Here is a 22,673-nt window from a genome sequence, read left to right as displayed (position 1 = left end):
TTTATTTATTTATGATAGTCACACACACACAGAGAGGGGCAGAGACACAGGCAGAGGGAGAAGCAGGCTCCATGCACCGGGAGCCCGACGTGGGATCAATCCCGGGTCTCCAGGATCGCACCCTAGGCCAAAGGCAGGCGCCAAACCGCTGCGCCACCCAGGGATCCCGAGGTTAAGGTTTATTGAGCAATAGTACAAAGCTCCCTGAGAGGGAGGGGACTGAGAGGGTTGCCTGTGGAGTTTCTCAGTTTAGGGGTTTTTATGAGCTCCTTTGTGGAACTATCTTAAGCAACCAGGGTGTGCTGAGTCATGCCAATCAGGGCTTTGATCACATATCCGTCTGCCTATTAGATTAATGTCTACATGCTGATGGTCTTTTTGGCTGACACCTGGTGTCTTATGTCTTAATTGCCCCTTGTCCGTGATAAGGACAAATGCCTTGTGGTTAGCTATCTTATTTTAGGATGTTTTACAGAAGTCATTTCTGCAAATGCTGCAAAACAGAATGCTAGTGTGGTCCTGTCTAAGCTGCAAAACAGGATGTTGGTGTTTTATATGAGCTGTTCTGACTCCATATTTTCTTGTTAGGGACCCTGGCCCTGACCACCTGTCTAACTAACTCCTAACATGAGTACGCTTTTTTTTTTTTTTAGGGTTTATTTATTTATTTGAGAGAAAGATGGAGAGACCACCAGTGGCAGGAGCAGAAGAGAGAGAATCTGAAGCAGACTCCACCCTGAGTGTGGAACCTGATACAGGGCTCAATCTCATGTCCCCAAGATCACGACCTTGAAATCACGACCTGAGCTGAAACCAAGAGTCAGATTTTGAGTATGTTTATTTATTTTATTTTTTTAAAAGATTTTATTTATTTATTCATGACAGAGAGAGAGAGAGACAGGCAGGCAGAGGGAGAAGCAGACTCCTTGCAGGCAGCCTGACGTGGAACTCGATCCCGGGTCTTCAGGATCACACCCTGGGATGAAGGCGGCACTAAACTGCTGGGCCACCGGGGCTGCCCCTGAGTATGTTTAAAGTAGGCAAGGCTAAGCTATGATATTTACTAAGTTAGGTGTATTAAATGCATTTTTGACTTATGCTATTTTTGAGATGTAACCACATCATAAGTTGAGGAAGATTTATATAGTAGAGGTTTAATTTGATAACCAGTGGTTTGGAGTAGAATCATTAGACTGTGTGATCAGATTCCAAATCCAATTGAGAAGCAAATCCTGCAGTCCTGGTAGTCAATATTATACTGTGCATCTGTTTTATTTCTAAGTTGTTTGAAACATTTATAAGAATTTGATACATTAAATTTGTGATTTTAAGTAATTATTTAGAGAATATAATTAAATAAGTTTATAATCAATGTTTGAATATCTGGAAAATTTTAACTTGTTACATCTGTCATTTGGTTTATCAGTTGTATGAATAGTGTGTAAATGTTTAGGATAACGTTCATCACTTAGTATTTAAAAGGATGCTAAGGGGGGCCTGGGTGATTCAGTTGGTTAAGTGTCTGTCTTTGGCTGAGGTCATGATCCTAAGGTCCTGGGTCCCTCTGTCGAGATTCCCTGTTTAGTGGGGAGTTTGCTTTTCCCTCTCCCTCTGCCCATCCCCTTGCTTATGTTCTCTCAATAAACAAAATCTTTAAAAATAAATAAATAAATGCTAATTTCTTAACGCATCAGTTAGTTTTCTCCTGCAATACTGATGTATAAAATGTAACCCCGAGGTCACTTATTTCATATTTATGGCCTTCAGGCAGTCTGGGTGGCTCTCTTTCAGAGTTGAGTTGAATTCAGACATGCTCCATGTGTTTCTCTTGTGGGACCAGTGGGCTACTCAGGGCTTTTCTTAAGGCAGATGGCAGAAGTGCAAGAGAGGAAAGTGGAAACAGGTGATTACTGTAATTCCTTGGCTCAAAACTGACAGGCACTCTTTTCTGTCCACATTCCATTGTCTAAAGCAAGTCACAGGGCCAAGGCCAGTGTCAAAGAGGTAGGGAGGAATGCTCTGCCTACAGTAAACTGTGGCAAAAGAGGGAGGGCAGGGAAATTCTGAGCAAATAATGTAATCACATTAATACACATATTAGATCAAAATATTAGATGTTACACAAAAGCCTCTCATAAATAGAAGACTTTATCTACAACAAAGTTCTGAGTAGTGAATGATTATTATTATGCGGTCAAATGCAATATGATGTGAACTTAACATTATTTGATCTTAGTGTTTTTGAAACAGGATTGCAAAATTACGAATGACACGGAAACTTAAAGGAGATTTATTTTCTTTATTTTGTCTATAATGAGTTGGTCTTGTGGCCTGGCAGGTGGTGGGAAAGATAAAACAAAACCAAACAAACGTGATTTAATCTGGTTTAAAGTGAATTCTGATCCAGTAATTTAAGCCACCTCATTAGGTAATTCTCAGATTTCCCACAGTTTTACTCCTTACTGCTCTTTTATCTAAGAGTTTCTAGGGCCTTTTATATGAGAGTACATGGGGAAGGAGTATAGCTTATTGTATTCTTATAGTATGGGTAGGGAGAGGGATCCCTATGACCTTGTCTTGGTTCTTGATTGTGCACTGGTCAGTTCATCCAAGTTTTGGCTAAAAACTTCAGTAGCTGCTAAAGTTGTCTCTTTTCCGGTGCAGAAAGGCCTAATTACCCTTCTTGTTGGCTTGGGCCCATTTCAGCTCTCTTTGGCTGTAGACCTTTTGAAGTCTCCTTCCATCTAGTTCCTGGCCAGGCTGAATCCTGAATACTTCTACTGTGGGATCATCTCTCCCATTGCCACAACAGGTCACAAGGTAGGCTGCTGGCTCTCAACAATGTGTCCATGTTACCAAGGTCTGCTTTGGAGTATGAATTAGGTTCTCCCCTCTGACCTCTCCATTTCTCCCATGGACCCCAGCTACCGAATTTCCTCAACATGCTGGGGGACCTCATGTTGAGATGAAGTCACTCAATGTAGCTCTCCCAGAATCCCACATTGGTAAGATGACCACCTTGGAGCATGAGCTTCTCACTGTCCACCTTTCCCTTCCTCTGACCCTCTTTTCTTTCTCATGATCCCCTAGACTACCAGAAAAAGGTTTACTCTACTTCTCATCACATTCTTTTTCTACCACCATTCTGTTTCTACCAGTTTCTTGGTATGGTTTTATAGGCAACAGAGGAAAAGTTCTATGATTTGGTTTGCCCAGTCTAGTTTTTAACATGTTAAGTGGAGCCAAAGAAATGTAGAAAATCTCTTTCATCTTGACAGTTTCTTATTGCAAAATACTAGTTTACATGTCAGAAGCTGACTGTTATTCCTTTCATTCATAATTACCATCCTTCCCACAACAGGTACCCAGAGGGATGCTTTTAGCTTGTTAAAGAGAAACTCATGACTAGTCAGAGCAAAAGAGAAGAGCATGTGGATGTTTCAAAGTCCTGCTGTTACACTGACACTTTGTATTTGTCAGGACTCAGGTTGAAAATAATATTTCAGAAAGTCAGATTTGTTTCCACTTTCAGATCTATGATCTTCTTAGGCAAACATAGTAGAGAAGAATCTAGAGTATACAGGACATGAAAGCTGATATTCACTTGTAAAGAGCCACGAACTTTTTATACGTGTGTATTTTGGGGACTAGGAAGGGGGCAGCCAGGAATGATGAGAATTATCTAGTAGGAAAGAAAAATAGTGATCTCAAAATTACCTGTCCGTGTAGGTTAGACAATAGGTATCCTTGTCATATCTGTCACTCACGCTTAATCTCTGATCTAAAGAAGTCTCATTTGTGTTGTCATGATTCCCTGTGCCCTCTCTCTGTGGCCAGGCCCCGGGATAAGCAACTTTGGAACAATGACCCGCTGCTCATTAAGCACTTCAGAAGGAGGTAACACCTCTTCCCTTTGTTGACAGCCCCTGGAAGATTGGGAGCACTATTCCAACAGGAGCCATAAATTGCAGAATTAATGTTGCTTTTGCTCTTTAGGGCTTTTAGGAAATGGAAAACATGTCATACATACCATTTAGCTTCTCAAATCCTATCCAGAGTAGAGTTCTATAGAACTTCTTAGAGGAGATTTCAATACAATCCCCAACTCCACCAGGACTTGCTAAGATCTGGGAAATGAACTGATTTTTCCAATGAGAAAGAAACACTGCATCTACTGCTTCTATTCTATTACTGAGCTGGCACCTAGGCTAACAGAGACACCTTGATAACAAGACACTTTGATAGCATCATGCCCTGTGGAGCGATACTCTAAGAGTTACAAGCTCCTTAGTAGAAGATTTTATCTCTCTCATATATCTCCCTGGGCCTTTAAAACCCTTTAAAAACTCAGAATCTTATTGATGTACACTTTATGGGAGAATCTGGACTCTTGGATTGATTATCCAGTCAAGAGAAGAGCTGCGACTATTTTAGAACCATTCTGGGACAAAGGGAGAAACAGCGTTCCAGGGACCCCGCTGCATTTCTCACTAGTCTTTGCAATAGGAACCCAGTTGGCATGAACAGAAGGCCAGTGAGGCTAAAGTTGTAGGTTCAGATCTCTCTGTATCTCTATGATACAGTTACCTTGGCCTTATTTCATGGCCTTAAATGAGCATCCCAACGCCAAGATGTTCCTAGTCATAAGAAAAGCAAAGCAAACGTGATTGGAACCATGTCTCAAAGCTCAGGTCTTAACTAATCCCGTAGACAAATTCTTTACAGTCCTGTGAACCTAAGGGACCCTAACAGTAGAGGGCCTAAGAGTCAGTTTTTGCTGTAAACCTTGTCAAATTCAACCACCATGTACAGCTCACCAATCTTAGAAATTTTGTTATATCTGGGAAGAGGTCTCTCCTGATCTTTAATTCCAGGCACTGAATTTAGGTAGATTCAAAGATGCATGAAGCCACAAGGAGAACCTCAAGGAAATTTAATATTGCTTTTCATGTATAAAACAGTGATCTTCCTCAACTAGATGGGAGTGAGCACCACCCCCAGAAGGGCTATTTAAGAGTCTCTGAGAGAAGATATTAATTTTTCAAGCTTAAATAAGCTATTATTTAATACTATAATACTAGTATATATTATGTACTAATATATATAATACTATTAAATAATACTATAATATGCTTTGGGAACTGGATATTAAGTGAACTTTTCCTGTTATCTTGGAGTTTCAGCAGAAGCTTCAAAGGCCAAAAAGAATACGATACCAAGTGCTCTCATGCCCTAAAGCAAAGGCTAGGCTACTTCAGTATTGCCTTATTCTGCTGCCATCAGCTCATGACCCACTCCCAGACTATTTCAGAGCATGAGAAGCATTAAAGTTAAAGGGGGCTTGGAAAGGGGTGCAGGATGTTATGCATTTCTTTTTCTTGCCTCCAAGAAAGGAAAACACAGAGGGGAGAGACTGAAGCTTCACCTGGAGCTAAGTGAAATAGTTTCAGTGGAGCCATATGTAGCACTTGGCATGTTAGGGTCAGAGGGACACACAGACTGACGCTGGACTCACAGCTGAATAATCTGAAGTTGAGAGGCTGCACCTGGGTCTGACAGGGTAAAAAGTGCTTCAGCAGGTCAAGAGCACCTGCATATTTCCTCTGGGTCAGGGAAGGACCCTGAAGATTAAACCTGGGTGTGGTTTACATTTTTGTCTTGCAAGAGGCTGTGCCCCAAAGGGCCTTCCAACAAGAGCGAGGCAACCATAGCAGGGAGAGGCTGCCAATGACCCTTGAAGTGTAGGCAGGCAGCTGGAGAAGGCATCAAGGGAAGTGGAGATCACTGATTCTGGAGGAAGAAAGGTACAAGGATAAGGCCTGGAGCTTCACCAAGGAGGCCAAAATGGTATCCCAGAGAGAAAGAGCATGCATTTGGAAAGTTGCACACCCAGATACAACTGTATTGGTCACGTGGGACCATTCCTGCCCTTATCCTTCTCTGCACCCCCGGCCCATACCTGTACCATATGGGGTGCTAAATTGCAGCCAGCAGATGTGCGAAAGGATTACCTGAGATAGAGGAAATTGAGGCAGCACCCCTGTGCGTTCTAGTTCTAATTCCACCTGAGCAGAAAGGAGGGACAAGAGACATCTTCAATTAGATAGATGAGAGTTGAGGGTTTCGATATTTCACTGAACTGGGTTACTTAAGACTTGGAAAAAAAAAAAGGAACATCTCTTTATTGCCTGAGAGGGGTTAGAAAAGTTATGAGATATGCTAAAACTTTTATCCAAAGGGCAGAAAGGAACAATTAGAGAGGATTTGCAAGGGCAGTGGGGAGAAAAAAAAAAAAAAAACAACTATGCTGTTTTCTGTTTGTTTCCCATGGAGTCTGGATTGTTCAACAAATGTTATAATTTTATATTTGGGGGACACCTGGATAGCTCAGCAGTTGAGTGTCTGCCTTCGGCTCAGGGCGTGGTCCTGGAGTCCCAGGATGGAGTCCCACATTGGGCTCCCTGCATGGAGCCTGCTTCTCCCTCTGCCTATGTCTCTGCCTTCTCTTTGTGTCTCTCATCAATAAATAAATAAAATCTTTTAAAAAAATTTATATTTGGAAAAAATTTTTAAAGATTTTATTTATTTATTTATTTATTTATTTATTTATTTATTTATGAGAGAGAGAGAGAGAGAGAGAGAGAGAAAGTGGGTGGAGCAGCAGAAGGAGAGGGAAAGAGAATCTCAAGCAGATTCCCCACTGAGTGGGAAGCCCAATGTGGGGGCTGGATCTCATGACCCCAAGATCATGACCTGAGCTGAAACCAAGAGTTGGATGCTCAACTGACTAAGCCACTCAGGCTTCCCAATATTTGGAAATTTTAGAAATTGTTTCTCTAAAACAAACTACAGAAAGGATTGAAATACTTGTTTATTAAAGGGAGGCATGATATAGTGAATCACTAAACACTCTCCTTATAGAAAGAGTATATAATACAAATATATAATGTATTTGTTTCCCAAATTGCTTTCTATAATATAGTTGTCACATGTTTAAAACAAAAATGATTCAGTTCTCTGTTGCCAGCATTTGAGGATAACAATAATAATCTGGGATAATTATAATCTGGGAATAATGATCACATACGTATAACTTTTTTGCTTTTTGTAATATGCTCAAGTTAAAGGATATTTCCCATTCAAGCAATTGCTCAAAGGGAAAAAAAAGCATTTTAATTCTTTTTGCATGGTAGAGGGTATTTGCACAGAATTTTACCTTTATTCCAGGAATTTCCTGTAAGTCATTTTAGTTTGCTCTATAACAACCCTGTGAAATCCATCTGTAAAATGATGCTATTAGAGGCACCTGGGTGACTCAGTCCATTAAATATTTGACTCTTGTTCTCGGCTCAGGTCTTGATGTCCAGGTCATGAGTTCAAGCCCTACATGAGGCTCCATGCTGGGTGTGGAACCTACTTAAAAAAATAAAATAATGCTATTAAAAATAAAGAGAAGAGGAGTGGGTGCTCTCATTCATATTTTTCAGATGGAAAGGCTAAAGTTGAGTGAGTTGTCTAGGGCCCACCAGCTGGTTAGTATAAACTCTTTGAAGATGGATACAGGGTCTTAAAAATCATCATAATCCCAGCACATGGTACAATGCTGGATACAGGAGAGGTTCTCAGTAGAGGATGTTGAATGAATAAATGAATGTACACCATAATGACAGAGAAGGCAGTGGGACCCAGCTCAGCCAACTTCTGAACTAGTGTTTTTCCTGCTCACCAGGATCTGGGTACACAATTTATACAGAACTTAGAATCAGGGGGATCCCCGGGTGGCTCAGCAGTTTAGCTCCTGCCTTTGGCCCAGGGCGTGGTCTTGGAGTCCCGGGATCGAGTCCCACATCAGGCTCCCTGCATGGAGCCTGCTCCTCCCTCTGCCTGTGTCTCTGACTCTCTCTCTCTCTCTCTGTCTCATATGAATAAATAAATAAAATCTTAAAAAAAAAAAAAAGAAAGAACTTAGAACCAGGGCTGGCTGCAGCCTCTAATGTTGTTCTGTATTTTGGGTGATCAGAGGCTGGTTTTTGGGTGATAGTATACCTGAGGATAAACAGGGCTTGGTAGATGCTGGGGTCATTTATCTAGTTCTGCTGGCTGGAGAGTCAGAACTGAGTAGCCTGAGACTTGGTGGCCCAAGGCTGCTGGCCTGCTCAGAGCAGGTGGGACAGTTTTAGGGAAGTTCATGGGTGTGGAGGGCAGTGGAGCCTGTGAACATGCCTCACTAAATCCCTGCAGAAGGTGAGGTGGTCAGACTTCTTTCATAATTCACTTAGTTCCCTCATTTGGTAAAATCTTATTGAGTATTCACTATATATTGGACTCTGCTTACAAGAAGGGAGAAGGAGCACTATCTGCGATTAGTAAATTTTTCTTTTCCTGGATACCCTGTCATCTCCATTATTTCTGCCCTGCTTTTGGCCAAGGAAGATGGGACTTGAGGCCAGAGGCACTGGTCTTTGTCCCATTTCTGTCACCCACTCCCTGGGTAAGCCACTGTGCCAGATTTCTTTGAATGCCCCCTACTGATTTACTTTCTACTCTCTTCTACCCTCCTCACCCTGGGAGGCTAGCCTGGATGAACTGCCCTAGAAAGGACCCCTGTTCTCTCTGGCTTTGGTTAAATTCAGCAAAAGCAGGGCACTGGCTGAAGATAGGGAGGAGGACAGTGAGGTCAGGGTATTTATTACTCTCGCTCCTTCCATCTCAAGTGACCAAAGCTAAAGCTGGCTGGGTCTTCCTGTCAGGAAGTCCTTCCGATATAGGCCCTCTGGTTTTAGTAACTGCTCCCTATTCTCTCTCCTTCAGACCTCAGATGGTAAAGCTTTTCCACGGATGCTGGCTCTGTTGCTTTTCTTAAGCCCTGGCCACAGGTTTATTACAGACAGAGTATGTCTGCCACACTTGGGAGAGAAGGTAAGTCCTGCTGAGGGCTTGCATGTGAGCTATGGTTAAGATTTGGAGGGCCTCCCAGGTGGCTCAGCGGTTTAGTGCCACCTTCAGCCCAGGGCCTGATTCTGGAGACCTGGGATCGAGTCCCACGTCAGGCTCCCTCCCTGCATGGAGCCTGCTTCTCCCTCTGCCTGTGCCTCTGCCCCCAGCCCCCTCTGTGTCTATCATGAATAAATAAAATCTTAAAAAAAAAAAAAAGATTTGGGGCTAGGGGTAGGCTCTATCATACAAGGGGAAGGACAGGGAAGGGGAGATGAAGGCAACAAAGTGGAGAAAGTAGGCAGCAAGAGAAAGGCCAGAATTAGGCAAAGCCAGCAGAAGTCCATGGTAGCAACCCAAACCAGGAGTCTTTTAAGAATGAAGTGCCTAGGTTACTTAAGTGTAAGCTCTCCCTGTCTCCCCTGAAATCTTAGGTGGAATATACTTGATCTGGAATATTATATGTGGGCGATTTTGATTTTGATGTTGTGGAAACTAGAGAAGGTGACAGGTTTGACATAAGAGGTAATGTGATGTGTGGTGGGAACTGCTTCAGAGGCCACTAGAGACTGGACCTGAGGGGTCCCGAGGTGGAAAGTCACTGAAATCCTGGAGAGAGCACTGAGTTTCTCTTGGCCAGGAAAGTGGCAGGAGGAGCTGGAAATACCTGCATGCAAAAATGAAGGGTTTAAATAAGATTATTTCTAAATTGATGACGGATAGACAAAGAGACAGAGAGGGAGTTGGGGGCAAGAAAGAGAGTGCACTTGTGAAGCCTAAGATGACTGTAAGTCTTGATTGCCTGAATGAACCCCAGTTTAAATAATAAATTACACAGGCATCCAATTAAGGCCCTCCATGTGCCAGGGTCTGCATATTCAACGGAGAGATTAAGTAACAGAATGTTTTCTCTGTATTTCTATATGACCCTTACCACAAAATGCTACCAGGTAAGTATTGTTCTTTCCGTATGACACATTTCAAAAATGAGGCTTGGAGTTGTTAAATAATTTCCTTAAATTTGCACTGCTGGTAAATGGCAGAGCCAAGATTCAAGTTCATACCTATCTCATTCTATAGTTTTTAAAAGGGTTTTATTTATTTATTTGAGAGAGAGTAGGAGAGAGAGAGAATGAGCGGGGCAGAAGCAGAGGGAGAAGTGGACTCCCTGCTGAGCAGGGAGCCTGAAGCCATATGGAGCTTGGACCCCAGGACCCTGGGATCATGACTTGAGCTGAAAGCAGACACCTACCTGACTCAGCCACCCAGGCACACCCATACCTGTCTCACTCTAAAGCTCATCTTCTTTTCACTCTTTTTTCATCTTAATGTATGAGGGAATTTGGGGTTATATGACAATATGATGTGATTGGGTACTGGTTATTGCCTCATATCCTTTACATAGAGAGCTTTGGAATTCTCTTAATTCCCATGAAATGGTTTTAGCTTAGAACCAAATGGATTATGGCTTGAATTAATTAGAAGATGGGTAAGTAACAGATTATCTGACTAACAATAGGAGTCTTTTATCTAACATGAAAAGAAATTTAGAAGTGGAAGGTCTCAGAAGCTTAAGGATACTTGAGCTCTTGGTCAGTTAGGCTGCATTTCTCTTGGCTTTCTTCTCATGGTCACATGATAGCTGCCACTATTCAAAATGTTCTGCCCTCATCTGACAACACTAGCAAAAGGAAAGGGTTTTCTTCTCATATGACTTTCTCTTTTATCAGGGAAGAACAACTTTTTACTATCTCCCAGCTGATTTTTCCTTAAAATTAATTGACCCCCCTGTTGTGTCATACTCTCATCCTTAAGCCAATGTAAATGAAGGGAAATGGAAATACCATGATTGGCTTTGGCTGCTTATGATTCATTCCTGGAGACAGAGTCAACCTTCCCTGAGCATATTGCTATCTGATACTTGGACAAATTTGACATTCTAGTAGTGATGGAGACGGGAAGAAAAAGCACTTGGATCTACAATGCCTGTTATAGGATCCTATGCCAAAGATTCATAACGGTGGATCTGTGTGAGCAAGGCTACTCTGATGAGTCACTGTTCTTATGTGTTGGAGAAGATCCTCCTTAATAGCTAAGGCTCCTCTCTCATCCCTGCCCCATGGATTAATGCAATAAATTGGATTCAAATTTCTGAGTTTGCACTTGTGAGAAATAACTGCCATTCGTTGGTACATGGTGTTTTAACATAAAGCATACTATTGTTCCAAATTCCCACTCTTTGCTTCAAATGTTTTTGAGAAAGAACAATGAGTCATTTTTCACAGGATTGGAAATCTGAGTACTTTCCTTTGGAAAAGCACACAAATATATGATAAAATTAGCAAGCATCCTCATCATCATGTTTTGTGTTCCCAGTATAATAGTAACACAGATTGATATAATTACAACAGTGATGATGATGATGATGATGATATGTACCATTTATTGAATGGTGCCAGCCACTGGGCTGAGAATATTTATACACGGATGCATTTTTTAAATTTCACAATAATTACATGAGATAGTGTTGAATATATCTCATTTTACAGACAACAGAACTAAGAATTTGGGAGGTTATAGGGCTTGCCCAATTTCACACAGCTGGGAGATAGGCTCTGTATCCTATCTGCTGACTCTACTGAGCCCGCTTAATGACTATGGAGTGTTGCTTTCATTAAGCTCATGACATCATCTGCTAAAGATGAAGAACCAGAGTGGGGAAAGGCAGTAGGAAGACAGATGTTTTATAATGGCTGAAACTGACTGAAACTTAGGAGGAATTCAAAATTCATTTGTAAGGAGAAACTCCTTTTTTTGTTTGTTTGTTTTTATTTAAATTCCAGTTAGTTGGGGCACCTGGATGGCTCAGTGGCTAAACCCTCAGGTCATAATCCCAGAGTCCTGGGATTGAGTACTGCATCAGGCTCCCTGCTCAGCAACAAGTCTGCTTCTCCCTCTGCCTGTGTCTCTACCTCTCTGTGTCTCTCATGAATAAATAAGTGAAATCTTTTTTAAAAAATAATAAATTCCAATTAGTTAACACACACCGTAATATTAGTTTCAGGTGAACAATATAGTGATTCAATTATTCCATGGATGTTAGAATCCATGGATGGAAGTTGACCAGCTCAAGATAGAAGTGACCCCGGAAAGAATGCTAGTTTCCAAATGTTGTGACGAAGTAAGGGATTATGTGGAAGAAAGATCTGGGGAAGATCCACCAGTAAAGGGTATCCAGGAGGAAAAAAATCCCTTCAATGAGCTCAAAGGAAGTTGTGTGATTTCATAAGAAAAAAAGATTCCTTGGAATATCTTGAGCTTTAATGACAGTACTAATTTTTGGTCATCTGTAATAATACTATTAAGCATGTATGTAATCTTTAAATTTATAAACTTTTTTATATGCTTTCCTCTAAGATTTTATGGTTTCAGGTCAGGTCTCACATTTAGATCCTTAATCTTAATTTATTTTTGTGTCTGGAGTAAGAAGGTGGTCCAGTTTCATTCTTTTGCATGTTGCTGTCCAGTTTGCTCAACATTATTTGTTGAAGAGACTTTTTTTTCCCCCTGCATTGGGTATCCTTTCCTGCTTTGCAAAGATTAGTTGACCATATAGCTGTGGATCAATTTCTGGGTTCCCTATTCTGTTCCATTGATCTATGCATAAGAAGACAATTCTTGAACTACAGTTTAAGAGAAGCAGTATTGTATTTTCAAGGTTACCTGGAATCAACCCCAAGCTTTACTGTTTACTAGTTGCAAATTATTTCTGCTGCTACTGCCTTATTATCTTCATGTGTAAATAGGGTTAATATTGCTATCATCTTCACAGAGCCTCAGGGAAGATTAAATGAGTTAATGGATAGAAAGCCCTTAAAACAGTGGCTGAAATTTAATGGTTCATTGAGAGGATGTAGAAATAATGTGGGTTTCAATCAGATGGGTTTGGGTTTGAATCCTGCCTCTGCTCGTTAAATATCTGTATGATCTGAGCCAAAATTCTAGACTCTCTGTGCCTATATATGCTTGTGTTAATAAATGGGTTTTAAGAATAAGACCTGCTTGTAACATTATGTCTACAACATTTCTTCTTCCTCTATACTCATTTCTTCCTATTTTGATAGGTCTGGTTGATAACAAGGGATTAGTAAAATCAGGTTGATGCTGCTTTGAGTATAGTTGCTCAGACTCTTCTGCCCTAAAGATAACTAGATCTGAGTGTAGTATTTGAAATTAACGTCTGGCCAAAGGAGTGCCACACTTAAAATGTGGTTTTAAGAACTAAAGGAAGAGGGAATGTTAGGAAAGATAACAGTTATCCACTAAGTATTTTGTCTTCTGAATATCTCAGCAAAGGAATCTGGATATTAAGTAGGAGGCAAAGATGCATGCCTCCTTGCCGTTGCTACTTATAATAAAAATCTTGAAGGAGAATGGCTACTGCTATGGTAGATTGGGCAATCTTCTGAGGGTCCCAATTCTTTCTTCTTCCAAAATTATTCCTCCTCTCTCTTCAATAGATATATAAGAGATGATTACTCAAAGTAAAGGAAAACACTAATTGAAGAAGTTATATGCACCCCTATGTTTAATGCAGCATCATTTACAATAGCCAAGGTATAGGAGTAACTCAAGTGTTCATGAATAGATGAATGGATAAAGGTATGGCATACACACACACACACACACAAAATAGAATATAACTAATCATAAAAAAGAATGAGATATTGCCATTTGCACAACATGGATGGTCCTAGAGGATATTACGTTAAGTGAAATAAGTCAGAGAAATAAAAATGCCATGATTTCACTTATATGTGGAATCTAAAAAACAAAACAAATGAACAAACACAGGCTCTTAAATACAGAGAATAAACTGGTGATTGTCAGAGGGGTGAGGAATGGACAAAATAAATAAAAGGGATTAAGAAGTACAAACTTCCAGTTATAAAATAGATAAGTTACAGAGATGAAAAGTAAACCAAAGGAAATAAAGCCAATAACATTGTAATAATGTTGTATGGTGACTACACATTTCGTGGTGAGCATTGGGTAATGTATAGAATTGTTGAATTAGGAGGGCGCTGGCGGCGAGATGAAGCCGGCGGCGGACGAGATGTTCCCCGAGGGCCCCGGGCCCTACGTGGACCTGGACGAGGCAGGAGGTAGCACAGGGCTCCTGATGGACTTGGCAGCCAACGAGAAGGCAGTTCACGCAGACTTTTTCAATGATTTTGAAGATCTGTTTGATGATGATGACATCCAGTGAGACGCCATCCAGGAGCACGTGTGCTCATGCCTGCCCTGTACTGCACTGTACTGCTGTGGTGGAGCTCCGCAGAGGACAATTCCAGATGGCTCTAAAGAACTTGTGGACATTACTTAAAATTAGGAGGTGGTTACCAAGAAAGAGAAGGATGGTTTTAAATATCTGCATGAGGCCTGCTAATCTCTGAATGTGACCAACTTTTGTCTTTCAGTTAAAAGAAAAAGTGATGCAAAAATAAAATAAAAAGAATTGGTGAGTTATATATTGCACACCTAAAGCTAATATAACATTGAAGGTTAATGATACTTCAATAAAAAAAGAAAAGAGTATGTGATTTCTTTAGGGCTCCATTCTTAGCCAGATGCTACAGAAGAGGGAAATCTGGACAAATGAATTCACTCAAGAGTATTTGTGATCTCTATAACTGCAATATATAGTGAGTAACCAGAACTACAATTTACGAAATAAGATAAATAAATGGATTTCTAACCAGAGGTTAGTCTGGTAGGAGACTTTCTAAGGCTCCCCACATCTCACATAGTCTGCTTCTCTCCCAGAAGCTCCAATAGACTAAGTTTTGTATATGCATTAGGGTATGCCCGAGCAAGCTGAGTGCAAGGTACCTCCATGGGGGTACAGAGATTCACTTCCTTTGGTTTTATGTCTTCATTTGGGACAGGGTCTTTTCCTTAGACACATTTAATAGCATGAGACCAAAATAATATCTTTTAATGTGAATAATATGAACAGTTACAACTATGATCTTATCTTACAATTGCTTTTTTTTGTTTGCTAAGGTTAGGCCTACTCAATCCTAAAGGTAGAAAGTTATTATTTTGTGAAATTTTTACTTTTGGACCCAAACTCCAAATAATTCAGGCCAGAAGATAAAGTTCTTTCTTGAACTTACTCAAGCTGTTGCCCAAATGTCTACTTCCCTTTGAGTTTTATGGAAACGAATGAAAAATATTTCCCCTTTGGTAAGTATTAGGAGTTCAGATGAGGGCATATAGAAATCATGATTTGCTGGCCCACCATTCTGCCTTCTGGGATAAAATGATAATCAATTTTAAAGCCTAAGCCTTTTTAGAATGGAACTGACAGGCCAAAAGCAATTTTCAGTTTTTCACAAGGACTCAAGAAGTAGAACTCCCTACCAGCCTATTAAGCATTTCTTGGCAGGGCCTTGCTAGATATGCCTGAGAGCTCTTGGCAGAAGCTATAATGGAATCATTCTTTTTCCCTTTATCACTCCAGCAATTCACGGTTGATTTATAGTACTTTCTGAGAAAGGCAATTCCCAGTCCTAAGGGGCATCAAAATGAAAAGCACACCAAATGAAATGTTTAATTTCATCAACCCAAGGATTAAGTAAAAAGTCTTTTTCTCCTTAGGGCAATAGCAAAATAATAGCAAAATAACATTCTGTTAGAGAGACTTGCTTACACAAACACATAAAATAAACTCCTGGCATAGATTATGTGTCATTTAAACTTGTAGCAGAGGAAAACATGGGAACATAAACCTGTTCAATTCCTTCCTTATGGGACCACATGCATTTTTTTTTTCCTGTAATAAAGAGATCCTTCAATGTCAATATAATAAAAGTTTATTTTTTTCTTTTTAAAATTAATAGGAATAGGCTATTTTAAGAGCAGTTTTAGGTTTCAAAAAATCAAGCAGAAAGTAGAGAGTTCTTATATACTTCCCTTCCTCCTTACCACCTCCCCCCTCCTCATAGTTTCTCCTATTATTAATATCTTGCATTAGTGTGGCACATTTATTACAGTTAATGAACCAGTATTAATCTATTACTGTTAAAGTCCATAGTTTACATTAGGGTTCACTCTTTGTTTTGTACATTCTATGGATTGAACAAATGTATAATGACATGTAACCACCATTACAGTATCATACAGAATAGTTTCACTGTCCTAAAGATCCTCGTTCTACACCTATTCATTCTTCCCTCCCCATTAACCCTTGGCAACTACTAAACTTTTTCTGTCTCCATAGTTTTACCTTTTCCAGAATGTCATATAGTTGGAAATATAAAGTATGTAGCCTTTTCAGATCAGTTTCTTTCACTTAGCAATATGCATTTAAGGCTTATCCATGTTTTTGTGACTTGACAATTTATTTATTTATTTTATTTTGTAAGATTTTATTTTACACCCAACATGGGGCTCAAACTCACAACCCTGAGATCAAGAGTTGCAAGCTTGGGATGCCTGGGTGGCTCAGCTGTTGAGTATCCATCCGCCTTCCGCTCAGGGCATGATCCTGGAGATCTAGGATCAAATCCTGCATCAGGCTCCCTGCATGGAGCCTGCTTCTCCCTCTGCCTGTGTCTCTGCCTTTCTCTGTGTGTCTCTCATGAATAAATAAAATCTTAAAAAAAAAGAAAAGAGTTGCATGCTTTACTGACTGAGCCAGCCAATCACCTCGTTTATTTTTATTTCTGAATAATATTTTGAAGTATGAATATATAATAGTTTGTTTATCCATTCATCTACTAAAGAACATCCTGGTTGCTTGCTTTTGAGTTTTGGCAAATGTGAATAAAGCTGCTGTCAACATTTGCACATGGATTTTTTTGCGGACATAAGTTTTCAACTCACTTGGGTAAATACCAAGGAGTATGAGTGCTTGGTCACACATATGTTTAGTTTTATAAGGAATGTCAAACTGTAACATTTCACATTCCCACCAACAATGAGAGTTCCTGTTGCTCTACATACTTGCTGTAATTGATGTTGTTAATGTTTCAGATTTCAGCCATTCCAACAGGTACATAGTGACATCTCACTGTTGTTTTAATTTGTTTACATGCATTTTAAAGTGTCTCAAAACACTTTGGTAACTTCTGATCTGTTTTTTTTTTTTTTTTTTTTTTTTAATGACAGACACACACACGGAGAGAGAGAGAGAGAGAGAAAGAGGCAGAGACACAGGCAGAGGGACAAGCAGACTCCATGCAGGGAGCCCATTGCGGGACTCGGTCCCCGGACTCCAGTATCGTGCTCTGGGCCAAAGGCAGGTGTCAAATCGCTGAGCCACCTTCTTAACCAAGAGTTTACAGATCAGATTGAGACTTTTGTGTGATTGTGTGTAAAATTGTGTGTGATTTTTTTTTGAAATATGAGACTTATTTTTATTGTTAGATTTTAAGAGAAGTTTATCAACCACAAAGACAGAGTCTTCATTTTAGAGCATTTTATTATTATTATTATTTTATTATTATTATTATTATTATTATTATTATTAAAGCTAATTAACTCTTAGAGTATTGCTCAGATTCCAGGCTTTTTAAAAGATTAGATTATGGACGATTATGTTCATGATCATTCAACACATTTTAGAGCATCTTTAATGTGACAAACATACATTTTTTTGCATTTAAATGCTTTATTCTAATTATTAATGTTCTCTTTTGCAAAAGGTACAGTTAGATCCAGAGCATCTTGAGTGCTTTTGTGGAGAAGGGTCCATGGTCACAGTTCTCCAATCCTGAGATTTTCCAAGAGAGGAAGAACTATTCGTTGTAACATAGAAGGAGGCTTCTGTTATGTAGAAGAAAAACTGACCAAGTGTCCTCTCCTACATGGCTGCCATATCAGTCAGGTTCTCCCTGCAACTCTTCTAATCCTCCTCTCTCTTATGCCCTGCTCCATTCTCTTCAGGTTCTTTGTCCAGCCCCCAATCTCAGGCCATGTTGAGCTAGAGATAGCTCAAAAACTTATGATCTCTTAAGAAATTCAGGCTGGTATAATTCAGGTTATCACTAATCATAGGGGAAGATTCCAAACTGCTCTGTCATTTTGAAGATTAACTCTGGGTGCTGAGTCCTGCTTGTGCCAGTAGATGTCATTGTAGTGTAGGCCAACTAACTGATGAGTTAGCTTTTTTTTTTTTTTTGTCTTGATGCATTATGTATATACATATTAAAAAAGCATCATGTGGATTTTTTGTCTTACATACAGAGCTGTCACAAGTATAAAGTTGTGGTTATTTTGAAAGTTAAAGGAGATTTTTTTTTGTTAAGATTTTATTTATTTATTCATGAGAGACATACAGAGAGAGGCAGAGACACAAGCAGAGAGAGAAGCAAGTTCCTTGTGGGAGCCTGATGTGGGACTAGATACCAGGACCCAGGGATCACGCACTGTGCTGAAGGCAGACACTCAAACACTGAGCCACTCAGGCATCCCAGTTAGTGGAGATTTTGAAGTCCTAAATAAAAGATTATTTTTGCAGAGGGAATATGTATACCAACAATGTAATTTCTTTTTTTTTAAGATTTTATTTATTCATGAGAGATGCAGAGAGAGAGAGAGAGGCAGAGACATAGGCAGAGGGAGAAGTGGCTCCCTGTGGGAAGCCTGATGTGGGACTCAATCCCAGGACCCCAGGATCATGACCTAGGTTGAGCCAAATGCAGGTGCTCAAACACTGAGCCACTCAGGTGCCCTCAACAATATACTTTCTAATATATGTGTATTATTATAAAAAAATATATGTGTAGTTGGAAAGTTGAGCTTGTTAAGCTTTCAACATAATCTTCAGGTTTATTACAGCCTTCATGTAAAGAAAATTCAATAATAACTATTACTTACATTTAATAACATTTGGCTTTTCTCCTATAAAATCTGAAGGCAAATTAAATGCTTCTAGTTGCAGTGAAAGATTTAAATTTTAGTGTTTATGACATACATTATGTTTCCAACAGTATTCTATTGTAAAATAAGAGCTTTGTACAAGGAAAAGCTGAACTAAAAAATCAAAAGCCTCATTTTCATTTTTAAAGTACTCATTAATTTATTAAATAAATTATGCTAATGTCCAAGATTTTCCAAGCTTTTTATGAGCATTGCAAATGCAAAGGTGAATAAATTATATACCCTGCCCATAAGGAGATTTTTTTCTGATGAAAGTGATTTTTGTTTTTGTCTTTGGAAAGAAGAATTAGATTAGCAATTACATAGACCCAGCCTCAATCTGATTTAACATGTGTTTTAGCTAGTAAACCAGTAAGAAATTAATGAGGTACACTAATATACAATTGTGCTGAGGCTTAGAATTTTTCTTTAATACAAAGGGCTTAGGGTTCTGGAGCCAGTTACTAAACCAATGAGTATGTCTAGTTTATTGCTTGGCATCCATATCCTAAAAGAGGTCTTGCTAATGCACACTCTTTTTCATATAGGAAGTCACCTTGAAGAGACTGCTTTGTTTTAAAATGCTCATCAAGTAAGTGGGTGAAAATTGAAAAGCTGTCTAATTTGTAGTGGGAAGGTTGACATAAGAAATTCATTTTGTGAGCTCAGCATTGCCCGGATACTGAAACCAGACAAAAATTGCAAGAAAATGAAAACTAACAACCAATATCCTGCATAAACATAGATCCAAAAATCCCCAACAAAGTATTAGCGAATAAAATCTTTAAAATAAAAATTTTTTTTAAAAGATTTTCTTTATTTATTCATGACAGACACAGAGAGTGAGAAGCAGAGACACAGGCAGAGGGAGAAGCAGGCTCCATGCAGGGAGCCCAACGTGGGACTTGATCCAGATCTCCAGAATCACACCCTGGGCTGCAGGCGGCGCTAAACTGCTGGGCCACCAGGGCTGCCCAGCAAATCAAATCTTAGGCAAAAAATATAATACATCCTGAGCAAGGGAAGGCAAGGTGGCTCAATATTGAAACTGAATCACTGCAATTCATCATATCAATAGACTAAAGAAGGAAACCTGTTTGATAATCTCAATAGAAGCCAAAAAAGCATTTAACAAAATTCAGTATTTATTCATGGTGAAAATTCTAAGTAAAGCAGAAATGGAAAGAAACTTCCTCAATTTAATAAGAACATCTATGAAAAACTTCACAGACATCATACTTAATGATGAAAGACTGCTTTCCCTTAAGATCAGGGACAAAGGAGAACTGGATACTCTTACCACTGCTATTTAATACTTCACTGGAGGTAGTAGCCAGTGCAATAAGGAAGAGAAAAAAAATGCAAAGAGATTAAAAAGGAAGAAATAAAACTGTCTCTATTTACAGATGATATGATTGTCTAGAGAAAAAAACCCCTAGAATCTAGAAAATGGCTACTGGAACTAATAAGTGAATTTAGCAAGCTTGCAGAATATATGATCAATACCCAAAAATCAATGATATTTCTATATATTAGCAATGAACAATTGAAGTTAAAATAAAAAATCACTTAACAATAGGACTGAAATAATTAAATACTTATGTATAAATCTAACAAAATATGGGTAAGATTTGTATGCCGAAAATTATAAAATATTGATGATAGAATAAAGATCTCTATAGAAAGAAGTATCTGTGTTCATGGATTGAAAGACTCAAGATTGTTAAGATGATAATCATTCCCAAGTTGATTATTGATCCAGCACAATCCTAATAAAAATTCCAGCAGTGTTGTTTTTTTTTGTTTGTTTGTTTTTGTTTTGTTTTTTGTTTTTTTAGGAAGTAAGGTAGGGGATGGGCAGAGGGAGAATGAGAGAGAGAATCTTAAGCAGGCTCCATGCCAAGCACAGAGGCTGATGCAGGGCTTGATCTTACAACCCTGAGATCATGACCTGAGCTGAAATTAACTGAGTTAACTGATTGAGTCGCCCAGGCACCCTCGGCAAACCTTTTCTTTTATAGAAAGAGGCAAGTAAATCCTAAACATAAATGGAAGAGCAAAGGATAGACAAACAATTCTGCAAAATAATGGCTAAAACAAAGGAATAGTCAAAACAATTCTGAAAAAAGAAAAAATTTGGAGGAATCACACTACTACCTGATTTCAAAACTTACCATAATCCAATTAAAAAATGGGCAGAAGACATAACAGACATTTTTCCAAAGAAGACATCCAGATGGCTAACAGATACATGAAAAGATGCTCAACATCACTCATCATCAGGAACATATAAATCAAAACTATAATGAGATATCACCTCACACCTATCAGAATGGTTAAATTAACAACACAGGAAACAATAGATTTTGGCAAGGATGTGGAGAAAGGGGAACCCTCTTGCACTGTTGGAGGGGATGCAAACTGGTGCAGCCCCTCTGGAAAACAGTATGGAGGTTCCTCAAAATTTAAAAATAGAAGTACCCTATGATCCAGCAATTGTACTACTAGGTATTTACCCAAAGTATACAAAAATAATGGTTCAAAGGGATATATGCAACCTGATGTTTATAGCAGCCTTATCAACAACAGCTAAATTATGGAAAGAGCCCAAGTGTCCATTGACTGATGAAAAAAAAATATATAATGGATGTTATTCAGCTATAAAAAAGAATGAAATTTTGTCATTTGCAATGATATGGATGAGACTAAGAGTATTATGCTAAGTGAAATAAATGAATGAAAGAAAGACAAATACTATGTGATTTCACTCATATGTGGAATCTAAGAAATGTATCAGATGAATATAGGGGTAAAAAAAAAGAGAGAGGCAAACCATAAAACAGACTGTTAACTATATAGAACAAACTGATGATTGCTGGAAGAGATGGGTGGGGAGATGGGTTAAATGATTGATGGATATTAAGGAGGGTACATGTTGTGTTGAGAACTGGCTGTTGTGGGGAGGATCCCTGGGTGGCGCAGTGGTTTAGCACCTGCCTTTGGCCCAGGGCGCGATCCTGGAGACCTGGGATCGAATCCCACGTCGGGCTCCCAGTGCATGGAGCCTGCTTCTCCCTCTGCTTATGTCTCTGCCTCTCTCTCTCTCTATGTGTGTGACTATCATAAATAAATAAAAATTAAAAAAAAAATTAAAAAAAAAAAAAAAAAAAAAAAGAACTGGCTGTTGTATGTAAGTGATGAATCACGACATTCTATACCTGAAACTAGTATTATACTGTGTATTAACTAATTGGAATTTAAATAAAAATTTTAAAGAAAAAGAAAAAACAAAAACCCAGAAAAAACCCTTACAGGCCACAGTAATTGAGATAGTGTGGTATCGGGGCACTGGGGTGGCTCAGTTGTTGAACATTTTACTCTTGATTTCAGCTCAGGTTGTGATCTCAGGGTGTTGAGATCAAGTGCCACATTAGGCTCCACACTCAGTGCGGGTTTGCTTGGGATTCTCTCTCTCCCTCTAACCCTTCCACCACTCATACTCTCTCTTTCTCTCTCTCTCTCTAAAATAAATGAACAAAACTTAAAAAAAAAATAATTGCAATGGAAGCAAAAATAATCATTAAAAAAAGAGTGTGGTATTGATAAAAGGATAGATGCTGATTAATGAAACAGACTAGACAAAAATTGTCAAACTATACTCTCAAGCCCTAATCTAGCTCGTTGCCTATTTTGAAATATAGTCAGGTTCAGGGTTTCTGGGTGGCTCAGTCAGTTAAGCATCTGCCTTCAGCTCAGGTCATGATCCTGGGGTGCTGGGATCGAGCCCTGACATGGCCTCCCTGCTTGGGGGG

General features: G+C 39.3%; 1 protein-coding gene and 1 long non-coding RNA gene across 3 annotated transcripts; both read left to right on the top strand.

Annotated features, from left to right (window-relative positions):
* The first annotated feature begins 778 nt into the window (after window positions 1–778).
* Window positions 779–19,735, top strand: LOC111098683. 2 transcript variants are annotated; one of them, XR_005369203.1, is made up of 5 exons: window positions 779–831; window positions 2,707–2,820; window positions 8,812–8,919; window positions 19,410–19,453; window positions 19,695–19,735. It is a non-coding gene; the product is annotated as an uncharacterized LOC111098683 (long non-coding RNA). The 2 variants fall into 2 exon arrangements; XR_005369204.1 differs by lacking the exons at window positions 19,410–19,453; window positions 19,695–19,735 and adding an exon at window positions 17,646–18,514.
* LOC119863900 (COP9 signalosome complex subunit 9) lies at window positions 14,000–14,228 on the top strand. Its single transcript, XM_038556387.1, has one exon. The coding sequence runs from the start codon at window positions 14,030–14,032 to the stop codon at window positions 14,201–14,203; it is 174 nt and encodes a 57-aa protein (XP_038412315.1). The 5' UTR covers window positions 14,000–14,029; the 3' UTR covers window positions 14,204–14,228.
* Window positions 19,736–22,673: the final 2,938 nt, after the last annotated feature.

This window comes from Canis lupus, chromosome 14 (assembly GCF_011100685.1).
Source record: "Canis lupus familiaris isolate Mischka breed German Shepherd chromosome 14, alternate assembly UU_Cfam_GSD_1.0, whole genome shotgun sequence".
Lineage (NCBI taxonomy): Eukaryota > Metazoa > Chordata > Mammalia > Carnivora > Canidae > Canis > Canis lupus.
This window is presented reverse-complemented; position numbering and strand designations above follow the sequence as displayed.

What these genes read in the sequence shown, in the direction of transcription:
- LOC119863900 (XM_038556387.1), top strand. Translation starts at nt 14,030, where the DNA reads ATGAAGCCGGCGGCGGACGAGATGTTCCCCGAGGGCCCCGGGCCCTAC.